Source organism: Brachyhypopomus gauderio, chromosome 8 (genome assembly GCF_052324685.1).
Source record: "Brachyhypopomus gauderio isolate BG-103 chromosome 8, BGAUD_0.2, whole genome shotgun sequence".
NCBI lineage: Eukaryota > Metazoa > Chordata > Actinopteri > Gymnotiformes > Hypopomidae > Brachyhypopomus > Brachyhypopomus gauderio.
This window is the reverse complement of record NC_135218.1, coordinates 26,223,145-26,236,185: the sequence shown is the minus strand read 5'-3', so window position 1 is coordinate 26,236,185 and position 13,041 is coordinate 26,223,145. Positions and strand designations below refer to the sequence as shown.

General features: G+C 44.7%; 2 protein-coding genes across 5 annotated transcripts in view; one reads left to right on the top strand and one right to left on the bottom strand.

Moving 5' to 3' along the window:
- prkcaa (protein kinase C, alpha, a) overlaps positions 1 to 4,924 on the bottom strand; it is a 133,248-nt gene extending 128,324 nt beyond the window's left edge. For all 3 annotated transcript variants that reach the window (XR_013132953.1, XM_077015893.1, XM_077015894.1), the window contains exons 1-2: positions 4,591 to 4,924; positions 3,574 to 3,605 (exon numbers count right to left, since the gene is read on the bottom strand). Coding sequence is in view for 2 of the 3 variants with exons in the window: in XM_077015893.1 (XP_076872008.1) it covers positions 3,574 to 3,605; positions 4,591 to 4,751 (193 nt within the window). In the remaining variant the exon portion in view is untranslated. The remainder of the gene's footprint in view (positions 1 to 3,573; positions 3,606 to 4,590) is intronic.
- A 121-nt stretch (positions 4,925 to 5,045) lies between these two features.
- Positions 5,046 to 12,602, top strand: LOC143522156 (beta-2-glycoprotein 1-like). Of its 2 annotated transcripts, XM_077015895.1 has the most exons (8): positions 5,046 to 5,218; positions 5,505 to 5,564; positions 5,927 to 6,056; positions 6,244 to 6,420; positions 8,011 to 8,107; positions 11,292 to 11,368; positions 11,463 to 11,651; positions 12,155 to 12,602. In XM_077015895.1, exons 2-8 carry the CDS (start codon positions 5,541 to 5,543, stop codon positions 12,346 to 12,348), a joined length of 888 nt encoding a protein of 295 aa, XP_076872010.1. In that variant the 5' UTR covers positions 5,046 to 5,218; positions 5,505 to 5,540; the 3' UTR covers positions 12,349 to 12,602. The 2 variants fall into 2 exon arrangements, with proteins under 2 accessions (XP_076872010.1, XP_076872011.1); XM_077015896.1 differs by lacking the exon at positions 5,505 to 5,564 and having other exon boundaries at positions 12,155 to 12,601.
- The last annotated feature ends 439 nt before the right edge of the window (positions 12,603 to 13,041 follow it).

Here is a 13,041-nt window from a genome sequence, read left to right as displayed (position 1 = left end):
GCCTTCCACTTCAATCCACTGGAAATCTAGTCTTTTATTTATTATTTAAAACAATTCAAATTAATTACTATATTGAGCCCTGTTCTCCACATCCCATGGCTCTGAGACAAAGTCCATGTTGTATCTGCTTGAGGGACTGCTCACACTCACACACACACTTATAAGTGTGCTCTAATAACAAGTAAAACGACCATTTATTCTGAAGCAACTGTTTACCTAGAAAAGACCATTTGCAGACCCATTTTTTGCTCAGTTTTTATCGGGTTTCAACGAGGACTCATTAAACATGTCGGGAGCCTGAAATCATCTCCATACCTCCTACCTCATTCTGGGTCACACTGTCTCACTGACGGAGCTGAGGTGACCATCACCATTACAGCATATTGAAACTGAGGCCATAAACACCTCAGAAGAAACAGATCTCCGCTTTTGTTGCAGTCACATGCTTCTCTGACAGCGGCTGTCATGGCAGGAGCTTTTTTGCTGTCAGTGATTTCAGGGGAGTGTATTAAAGCTGCTTCGTGCTGTCAGGAAAATGTCGGCGTCAGAACCGCCCTTCTGCGTCTCCGCTGCTGACGATCACTCCCTACCTGTCTGGCACACAGAGGCTCTGCACAGCCTGTGATCTGCAGCTCCCGCCTCCCCAAAAGCCCACACGGATCGGCTTGTGTCAACGTTTATCAGCGTTAAAACATGTTACCCTGTCCTTCCTAGCCACAAACTGCTTCAGACAACAGTTTAGATTGTTAGATCTATTTTGCTCCACACTATCTATTTTGGCCATAAACTGTGGACTCCAAACCCTTTAGTGTAACTGCAGCTTTATAGTGACTGTTGAGAAGTTGGCTAGCACCAAGGAGCACCTGCGGTGTGTTTCTGTCACAGTTATGACGCCCACTCCCACTCATTAGCTACATTTTTCACAAGTAAAAAAAAAAACCTTAAATGAAAAATAAACTAATACCTTCTAAAATACTGATTATTAACTTAAAGTTAACTTAACCAGGCCAGTACGAGCCCCACCATTACCAAGTTTTAACACTGTCGGCCCCCTGCTGGGGCCCTGAGTGAAGTTCTTAACCCTCAAATGCTAAAATTGTACTTGATCCCAATTAAAGTTGCTTTGTGTCTGATAAACAACACAAATGCTTCTTATTCATAACACATATTGTAGATCAATGTTGTACGTGATACTGGTTTCACAAACATGTGCTGGTGACGTTGGGAAAACTTCCAGAAGATCCTGAATGAGGAGATGGAGGGAGGCGCAAAGGAAAATGAAGGAGAACTGGAAATAGTTCCCTTCGTCTGGCAAAGTTCCTGCTCCGGTGCTCCTCACCTGGAATTGTAGAGGGTTTTTCATCCACCGAATTTTTGCGCATTTTGAAAATGCGCATGAAAAAAGCTGGATGGAAAAAGACCAAAATTCGAAAAAAGCCCCAAATATCGCAAAAAGATTTTTACGCTAGGAGGAGGTGGAAAAGTTAGACTATCGCATCGCCAAAATTCGAAAAAACTGGATGGAAAAGGGTTTTTCGCATAAACGATGACGTATCATGCCTCAAGTCATGTGGTTCTGTACATGATCGCGATGTAAAGATGGCAAATGCATGCAAAAACAGTTCTGGAGAGAGCAAAAATTGAATTTAACTTCTCCATGTATAGAAAAGAAAAAGAAAAAAATGTTTCAAAACCTCAACGTGCAAAAATGCGTAACTGCCAGATGGACGTAAAACCACTATTGTTTTGGCGTCCTCTCACGTGATCTAAAGTTTATTCGCATAACTGAAATGAATGGAAACAAGGCTTAATTCGCATTTTTTTCTGCCGAAACTTGGAAATTGCGCATTATTTTTTCGAAAGGTTTGGATGGAAACCCGGCTACTGACAGGAACGAGGTCTCGTCACTGCAAACCGCATGATCCACATTGCTGGCATTTTGACTGTGGCTGGCATACACACCCATCCCAGAAAACTGCCAGAGGGTTCAGCTGTGTGAGTAGAATGGGTATTGGGACGGCTTTCCTTCACACGTGAGCACGTCGGACGTTTTCACCTTAGCAGAAGACCGAATCCTTACGTCTCTCTAAACTTTCATACCACCTATTAAAGCTGCATTCACAGGAAGATGGACTGCTGTTGGATATGTAAATTGCACCATTACCAACTACATGTGTGGGTGAGCACACGTGAGCAGCAACAGGACATCTCACGTGAGCTGATGTGATTGTCAGGATAGCTTCAACTCCTTACCATTGTGTGGAAGCAACCAGCCAGCAGAGCCAGCAAGGGGGGGTCGGTATCACCGGGCAACGTTTCCCCCGAAAGACGTCCAGGGCTGGGGGGGTCAGTGTCAGCTACACCATCGCTACGCGTGTTTAAACCGCTGCTCTTTGCGCGTCACATGACCCAAAATGACAACGTGTGCTTATACATTTACAGTCCCATTGGCGGGCGTGAAATCAGCAGGGTTTTGTCACCCACTTTTAACGTCCATGGCCAAGACAAGAGACAATACTGAGGGACAAACGGGTTGAGTGTCTTCAGAATGGGCCATGGTACAGCTCCACGGAGACAGCAATTAGCTCCACGGAGACAGCATCCTACTGGGTGTATTAGTAGTTTCTATGGATGTCAGTGGCCAGAATAACATTGTAATTTGTAATTAACTGAGGGTTAAGTTGCCAAATTGCCAATTGTGATTTTCACCCCAATCGTAGGGCAGCCCTAGCCCAACGTCTGCAGGGCAGTTGGGGTTAAGTGGCCTAGGGTGTCACGCCTGGCCCCTCCTCCTACCTGATATTCTCCGTCAGGGTTTGTTTTTGTAAGCCATGTGCGTCTCAGTCCTTCCTAGTCATTCGTACCCCATCCCTCTGGTTAAATGTTCTCAGGTGTTCTCAGTTTGTTTGAGTGTATTTAATGCCTGTCTTTTGATCTCATGGGTCATTTTGTTCTGTTTGGTATCATGAGTTTGGTTTTTCCAGTGTTAATATTTCTAGTTACATTTACGGCATTTGGCAGATGCCCTTATCCAGAGCAACTTACATTTTATCTCATCTCACTATCTCATCAAGTGAGCAATTGAGGGTTAAGGGCCTTGCTCAGGGTTCGTATTGTCTCTAGTGCTTTATGGTTGTTATTTCTTTCATGTTTGTTTCTCTGTGTTAACCTGTATTGTCCCGTCTATCCGTCATGCCACGGCGTGGTCGATATATTCATGCATCGGACTCACTATCGGATCTGACCCAAGCCTGTTTTTTCGACCCTGATTTCGGGATGCCCTTTAATAAATCTCGCTCTCCTCAGCGTTTGTGTCCACCACGCCGCTCACGGCATTACACGGGGCCTGGGAATCGAACCCATGACTAACCACCAGTCTGGTGCTCAGGACACTATACTAATGTTAGAGGATAGAGTAACTCTGGAGTATCTCTCTCTTCCAGGGAGAGAGACGATCAGCAGACGCTCATGATGACCTGTCTGTCTGCACAGTCCTCGATACTTTGTGTGTGTGTGTGTGTGTGTGTATAAATGGAGGGCAAACGGAAGATTCCCTCCATACTGCAGCCTTACCTTGACACTGGAATCCCTGTTTTCCAAAGCCCCTATATCAGAGAGAGAGAGAGAGAGAGAGAGAGAGAGAGAGAGAGAGAGAGAGAGAGAGAGAGAGAGAGAGAGAGAGAGAGAGAGAGAGAGAGTGTGTCACATGATCAAATAAGAGCAGAGCATTAGACAGCTAAATCCCTTAATGGGCTTTTAGCTATCACTTGCCTTCCATGCCGCGCGCAATCTGAGTCGATTAAAAGACGCCGCGAATGGAAACGAGCGATGTAAATATTTGATATGCTTCAACCCAAGTTTTCTCAGTAAATCCTTCGCACAAATGCACGTTCTGACTACTCTCTGAGTCCCAAAGGATAAACCCACCTGTAGCTTTGTCTCTGAACTGTTTTGATCGCTTGCAGGTAATCCGTGGTTTTTTTTATTACGACATATACAATGACATGGCGAGTGAAAGAGGGCGGACAAATAAAGATATGACAGATATGACATCGACTCGACGTGAGAGGAGAACTGTGATTGTAAGTCAACCGATACCTGCGATTCTCCCCGCAGAACTGGACGTTAATGCCACAATCTGAGCGCTGTACCGCGGACAGACGGGCTCGTCTCGGCCGGCACGGCGGCCTCTTCTCATGCATGATTTTTATTACACTTTTTTTTCTTACAGCAAACCACAACGACTGCAAGAAAACCATCCGGAGATGCCAGTTCGCTAATGACAGCGCCAGTGTCACGCAGACCTCGCCCGACACGGCAAAGTTCAGCCAAACCAACTTGGAGGAGAACCTGCAAGCTTTCTATACAAAACGCTTTCTATGCAAGCTTTCTAGAACAAAACGTTATTTCCAAATTCAATGCACAGTCACATAACCACCTGCAGCACGAGTAGTGGAGCAGAACCTGCCCGTGTGTCTGGGTCTCCCATCATGATCGCTCCAAGTGCGCCAGTTTTACACCAAACATTTCAGAAACAAACTTTTGTTTCCCCCCCCCCCAAGGAGGAGCGAGTCGTAAATGTTTATTTACCATATGAAGTCCGTACAGTGGCTGCAAAAGGTCGGCTGCTTGAAAAACCTTGCGATAAATTTGTGGTTCTTCACTTCGTGGACGTTTTTCTGCCTCAGCGCACCTTTTCGCGCAAATCGGTTCGCCACGTCCGCGGAGGACGACTCGGTGCCATCAGCCATGGCAGAACAAATCTAACCGATATTCCTCCTGGAGCAGAAAGTTGATATCAAATCTGTGGGGTTTTTTTGTTTTGTTCCCCGCGCGCAACAGTTTGGCTCGCTGCGGAACTCGACGCGACTTTCTCCCGCACGCCGCTGCTCCAACTTGGCGACGGATCCACACTGGCGCGCGCGCGCCGCCGCCGCTTCCTTCTCGCGCTCGGGGTGGTGACGTCACCGCGCTCCTGGATGGGAGGAGGACGCGCGAGCGCTGGGGGAGTCACCGCGCGAGGAGCGACATCCGGTGGCAGCGGCGCGCTCGTGCGTCAGTGCGTCAAACACGCATATAGGCGGGCGTTCCGCGTGAACCCCACGCAACACTTGTCTGGTTTATCTAAGTGTTTTTGTTTGTTGTGTGGTAATAGATAACAGTGTTAACCGTAGATACGAATAGCGGGAATATTTACGGAATATTCGACATGACTGAGGTAGGTGGCCTGACATGTCAATTAATAGTCCTTATAAATGAAGTAGGATTTCACAAAGTTACATGCTTCATTTTTTGTACATTATATAGGGCAAACTAACTTTTTGGCTATACTAAATTCATATTGCATATACGTGTGTGTGTGTGTGTGTGTGTGTGTGTGTGTGTGTGTGTGTGTGTGTGTGTGTGTGTGTGTGTGTGAAGAAGTTACTGTTACTTTTTTACACTAAACAAATATAGTTCCTTGTTATGACCTTTGGGCTTTTTTTGCCTTGATTTTCCCATAGCAAAAGTGAACCAAAACACCCAATGATCCACGTTGGATGAAACACAGTATAAAAACAACAGTCAGTAATCCCAAATGTCAAAATAAATTTTAATAGGAAAGTAACCTATGCCACGTTTTCAAGAGAGTTCAGCTCATACTGTTTCCAAACCTCCGGTGGTACTGTAAGGGTTGGCTCGCTTTGAAGCCCATCTTGTAAAAGCCCTAAATTAAGGAGATTAAAATGCAGTCCTACTGGCATCAGTGCATTTGAACAGTCTCGTTTCCCCATACTTCTGCAAACAGCACAGAAAAGAGCAAGTTATCTGAGTCAGCAAACCACAAACACAAAACTCTCTCTCTCTCTCTCTCTCTCTCTCTCTTGCTCCCTGCTCCCTCTCTTTCTCCCTCTATCTCTCTCTCTGTCTCTCCTTCTCTCACTAGCACACACACACACTCTCCCTCTCTTCCCTGCCCTCACTCTCTCTCACGCGTTCTCTGAAGATGAAGCAGGTCCTTCACCTTCTGCTCCTGAGTGAGATGTTTCTGCTGGCACCGGTGACCCCAGAACAAGGTAAAGTACTTCTCAGATTAAAAGTACTTCTCAGATTAAAAGTACTTCTCAGATTAAAAGGGGTTTTTGAACCTGCTGCTGGGATTTGTCATAGGGAACAGAGGGGTGAACTGACGAAGAACAAAGCAACAAAATGATGATGATGTGATGGTGATGATGATGACAATGGTGATGATGCTTGTTTCAGTATGTCCACGTCCTCCTGTGAAAGATGATTCAATGGTTAATGGGGGGCAGCTGTTTTATGAGAGAGGAACTGAGGTCACACTCTCCTGTATCAAGGGCTATAGGCCCACCGGAGGCTCTCGCAAGATCATCTGTAAATCCACTGGAGAATGGACTGAACGAACACTGAAGTGCTCCCGTGAGTTAAATTACACACACACACACACACACACACACACACACACACACGCACACACGCGCGCACACACACACACACACACACACACACACACACACACACACACACACACACACACACACACACACACAGGCACACACCATGCACATACATGCATACACACACTGACTCACTACACTCACTCTACATGAAGCGATCACACACAGTGCACTACAGAAGGACGTGGGTTGTGTTATCCGTGGCACAACTGCATATTGCAACACGTTCGATTTGATTTGATACAATGATTGTGAAATTAAAGTGCAGACGTGCAACTTTCATTTTAATATGAGCATCAACTCATCCTGTTTTAAAAAGACCCATTTTTTCCTGTGAATGAGAAGTTGAGTGTTTGATCGTGTGATTTCTCTGTTCTATTGTGGAAAATAGTTATGCAACCAAAATCAGGCAAAAATGCTCACAGCTATTTTATCACACACACACACACACACACACACACACACACACACACACACACACACACACACACACACACACACACTCGTATAGATACACACATGCACTCAAACCTTTGATCCCAGTATTACGGCAAAGGTCTACCCAGGACAAGCTGTGTGTTTACATTCACCCAGTGGTAAACACATATTTCGCCATTTTCTCATTCTGTCAAAAACCTTTGCCACTGTCAAAATAGCAGGTTGTTATAGTTTTAGCTACTATAAAATCAATCAATCTAAAATCTTTATTTTTTACAAAATACAAGTTTACATTTGCAACACTCATAACCAAGTCAAGAATATACTATTACAATTGATGACAAAATTTTAGCTTTTTCTGTCTCACTAATTGTAAAAGGTTGACCTTAATGTACATTTTGAACTAAATTCGAATGTGTTTTCAAAATGTTTCTATCTTGGTTTATATTATTTTAATTTTTAATAAATAAATTATTACACTTATGTGTAATTATAAATATGTACACTTGTTATTACAAATATGTTCAGCTTGCATCTAAAACTGAAGAGCATCCCTCTCCAGTGTCTGACAATGTAAATACAGAAGACATAAAGATAGTATGGAAACGCAGGTTCCTGCGTTTCCATACTATCTATATCTTAGATGTCACATGTTTTTTGTCACAGGCCTGAGCCCCAGTTAGAGGGAAAAGTTGTGGTTTTATTGACACAGTGAAAACTAGGAAGTGCTGACATGTGGCGCCTGTGGGTTTTAAAAAGGAGAAGGAGTGAGTGTGAACAGGGGGATGAAGAGGAGAAGGAGTGAGTGTAAACAGGGGGATGAAGTCACTGTTGGATGATTCAGAGCAGGAGGTGGACGTGAATGATGACCGACCTGATTCAGCGAGTGTGTGCGTTACTGGCTGTCAGAAGCCAGGTTGTGATTAGAACAAAAATATCTGGCAGACATAGAAATGCTGAGAACATATTTGGATTCAGTGTGTAAAAAAATTTTTGGTAATCATTGTAAGCTATGTGTCAAATTTCGGAATTATCTGAAAATTAAGTAAACAAAACAAAATAAAGACCAAAAACCTTTTCACCCCTGACGTTTTCTCCATCATTCCTCCCCTAGCAAAACAATGCCCAGTACCTGACCACCCCCACAACGGAAAGGTGCAATTCAACGGAATTAACTACAACAGCAATATCAGCTATTCCTGTGATGAGGGGTAACATTTTAACCTTTTAACAAATTGCATTTATATAAAAAAATACTTTGACACTAAACCTTCTCAAATTACTCCACATGTGCAAACCTGTTACAGTTTTTCTCAGTCGATTTGGTACATTTCTCACATCATGGTTTACATTGGCATCACAATAAGTGCATTTCTCAAAACTCAATGAAATACCTGCAAAAGCACATACTTCACTCAAAATTCTTTATTTTTTCTTCAAAAGCAAATATTTAGTTCAGTCAATTTGTCAGTGCCATCAGAATATCTAGGCACAAGGCAGTCAAAATATTTAGTCATGTTGTCAGTGCAACTATAAGTCACAGTCAGTGCAGACTGTAAGTATATTCTGAGGCAAACTAGCTAAGCTTTTGATTTCAAGAACGCTGCACAGTTTGTGGTATATCAAATGAAACAATACATGTTACACACAAAATACAAACTTACACAGAACACAAATGTACACATGACTGTATGTGGGAGAATGATTGCAAGAAATTTGACTGGAATCAAATTTGTACAGCAGTATTGTTTGACTGTATTGTTTGCACTGCAATTTGTTGACAAAAACATATCTGATTGAAATTCAGACAAAGACAGAAAATGACTGGAAAAACTGCAAAACGTAAAACTTATTCTACACATTCAAAATAACCTGAGCACATACAGCCTCCTCTTGTTGAGGTGTGAAAATGGAACCTCTGCTACACTTATGAGCTACTCTTGATATACTATATGGTATAAGAATGCAAAAACACATAGTTGTTCTTCCAATATTTAGCTGCACCCAGCCATTGTGAGACCATGACTTACATGTAAAACATGGTCCACAATTGTTGCCCTTATTTCACTGTTTTGTCCCCTCAGCCTTACACCACACACTCTTACCCCTCTACACCACACTCTTACCCCTCTAGACCACACACTCTTACCCCTCTACACCACAGTCTTACCCCTCTACACCACACACTCTTACCCCTCTAGACCACACACTCTTACCCCTCTACACCACACAGTCTTACCCCTCTACACCACACAGTCTTACCCCTCTACACCACACACTCTTACCCCTCTAGACCACAGTCTTACCCCTCTACACCACACACTCTTACCCCTCTACACCACACAGTCTTACCCCTCTACACCATACACTCTTACCCCTCTAGACCACAGTCTTACCCCTCTAGACCACACAGTCTTACCCCTCTACACCACACACTCTTACCCCTCTACACCACAGTCTTACCCCTCTACACCACAGTCTTACCCCTCTACACCACACACTCTTACCCCTCTACACCACAGTCTTACCCCTCTACACCACACAGTCTTACCCCTCTACACCATACACTCTTACCCCTCTACACCACAGTCTTACCCCTCTACACCACACACTCTTACCCCTCTACACCACACACTCTTACCCCTCTACACCACAGTCTTACCCCTCTACACCACACACTCTTACCCCTCTACACCACACAGTCTTACCCCTCTACACCATACACTCTTACCCCTCTACACCACACAGTCTTACCCCTCTACACCACACACTCTTACCCCTCTACACCACAGTCTTACCCCTCTACACCACACAGTCTTACCCCTCTACACCACAGTCTTACCCCTCTACACCATACACTCTTACCCCTCTACACCACACAGTCTTACCCCTCTACACCACACACTCTTACCCCTCTACACCACAGTCTTACCCCTCTACACCATACACTCTTACCCCTCTACACCACACTCTTACCCCTCTACACCACAGTCTTACCCCTCTACACCACACACTCTTACCCCTCTACACCACACACTCTTACCCCTCTACACCACACACTCTTACCCCTCTACACCACACACTCTTACCCCTCTACACCACACACTCTTACCCCTCTACACCACACAGTCTTACCCCTCTACACCACAGTCTTACCCCTCTACACCACATTGTCTTTCTCCTCTACATCACAGTCTTACCCCTCTACACCACAAAGTCTAACCACCTCTACACCACACAGTCTTACCCCTCTACACCACAACACTCTTACCCCTCTACACCACAGTCTTACCCCTCTACACCACACAGTCTTACTCCTCTACACCACACAGTATTACCCCTCTACACCACACAGTCTTACCCCTCTACACCACATTGTCTTTCTCCTCTACATCACACAGTCTTACACCTCTACACCACACAGTCTTACACCTCTACACCACACAGTCTTACCCCTCTACACCACACAGTCTTACCCCTCTACACCACACAGTCTTACCCCTCTACACCACACAGTCTTACCCCTCTACACCACACACTCTTACCCCTCTACACCACACAGTCTTACCCCTCTACACCACAGTCTTACTCCTCTACACCACACAGTCTTACCCCTCTACACCACAGTCTTACCCCTCTTCCTGGCTGTTCACCCTACACATGGCCTTGTCTTTCCATTATGAGACTTTGTGATACTGCAGTGTTTAGCATCTATAAATGTTTGCCAATTACAGTAAAGGTTCATGAGACGCACCTCTGACCTGTGGTTGAGACCATTGGTTCATCTCTAAACCTTCACAATTTCCCTTTTCTACTGTAACTGAATGTTCACCTCCACACTATTTAATCAAATTAGGATAAATTACTAAAATCTAACAAAAAAACAAAATAAAAAAAATGTAAAATTATGCCTTTGAGATTATGATGACATGTTCAGCACTTTTGCATATAATGACCTAGGCGATGACCTAAAGACTAAATGTTTTGGAGGGTAAGACTATTCAACAGACAATCCGTACAACACATTTTGATAAACAAAACAAAAAACAACAGACAATTGTCCATTTGCAAAATGTGAAATACATTGAGAAATGCAATTATGATGTGCACAAATGACAAGGAGATGTGGAGATTGAATGACGTTTTGAGAAGTTCAATTCTGATCTGAGAAATGAACCAAACCGACTGAGAAAAATTGTAAAAGCCAAAACCACAGTGACATTTCAAGCAGATATTCACACCTGAAAAGGTTCTGAATAAGATTAAGATCATTTCATCCATTAAGTCCAGCGTCTGATGCAAAAGCCCAGATAAGCTGCTTTGTGGGCAGAGCCCAGAAGTGCGGTGAATGTGTTCAGGTGCTGTGCTGGATGACTGTGGTGTTTGTCTGTGCAGGTATGTCCTCCACGGAAACCGTTCCAGACAGTGCCTACACACGGGCCAATGGAGCAGCCCTCCGCCGGTGTGCCAACGTAAGCCCAGCGTCTTCTCCGTGCCACAGTACCAACCCCGCGGGCTCTGCGCAGCTCAATCTGACCTCACTGGCCTTTTCTTCCCCCCCCCCAGCCGTTACGTGCGGCCTTCCCATAATTCCTCCTTACGCCAAAATAGTATATGACAGACAGGTCACGGATGATGTCATAGAGTTCGGAATGGGTGGGACCTACGAGTGCCGGCCTCCCATGGTTCTCCGCGGCAACAGAAAAGCGATCTGCACGGCCAACGGCTCCTGGTCTAAGCCTCCGGAGTGCAAGCGTGAGTGCAAACAAAACGGTTATGGATGGGGGGAGGGGTCGTGGGCGGGGGAGGGGTCGTGGGCGGGGCTACCCTGAACAGTATCACATGGGTGATTTCAACAGGGCAATACTCACTACCCGAGGGTCTCTGATCCACTGCAGTCATTGCAGTTTATCACAAACAAACTAACAGGAAGATAAACAGAATCGCAGCATGTGGGGGGAAACCATTATGATTCAAACCAACCATTAACCTTCCCATTAACTTCACCATTATAAATAAAACCAATGAAGTTTCTAAAGAACTTATAGACCTCCCAAACCTCATCAATTCTATTTATCGTAACAGTTCACTTAACATTATTGTGCCATTTCATTTTTTTGTTTGTTTGTTTTCAGTAGTTTGTTGGTATTGGACCCTGGTACTAGAACCAGAGCTCAGACACTACAGCTGACTTGTTTGGTGCAGTGCGTTCAGAGAGAAAAGTATCTACTGTGTCTGAATTTCTCGATTTCCACCAGTGGTGAAGTGCCCTCAACCGCCTGTCATTGAAAACGGCTTCCTGTCCTTTGCCGAGGTGAGGGAGTACGGCTACGGAGAGACCGTGAAATACGGCTGTAACGGCTCCTACATCCTGGATGGACCCATGGAGATCAAATGCACCGAGTCTGGCTCATGGTCCGCCAAGCCGGCCTGCAGAGACGGCGGCCGCTGAGGTTTGTGGGTATGAGGTGAACGGATCTGAGGTTCCTCAGTGGACTTGCACTGGATCCATAGAGCAGCATCGAACTCCCAACGGCTGTGATTTGTTCGGAATACATTTCCTGTGGTTATTTCTTCATGTCTCCCCTAGGCTGTGTTGTGGCATTTCTTGTGTGCTCAGTCTAACAGTTCTGTGCTCAGTATGGTGTCAGTTCATAAGAAAGTGATTTGTGTGTTTTTTTTTATCCATAAGAATGTCTTACACATAAGAAATAAATAGTTTTATACATTTGCTTGTGGTCATGCATTTTTAAAGGTATGGTTTAAATGAGCGTGTCAGGTTCAGAAGAGTGTGGACCACAGGCAGCGACAACAAGGTTTAATGAAACCAATAAGGCACAATCCAGTGGTAGAGAGACAAATAAACAAACAGGCCAGGTTCAAAAGCACCTAGCAAACAGCCGGGCAGAGAAAACAGGCCTGTGGCAGCCAAACAAGTAACAGGCAGACACTCAAACCCAAAGAGCAGCCTAATCAATACGGAACTGCTTGGAAACACTAAGACAGAGCAAATAAAGCTACAAAAGAAATCAACAGAGTGGAGATTGGGGACAGACAAGAGGATTATGGGGAATGAAGTCTTCAGGAGGCAGGGTGGCTGCAGACGTGATATATGCAATGTGGAAAACTACGGTGTCCAAACTAC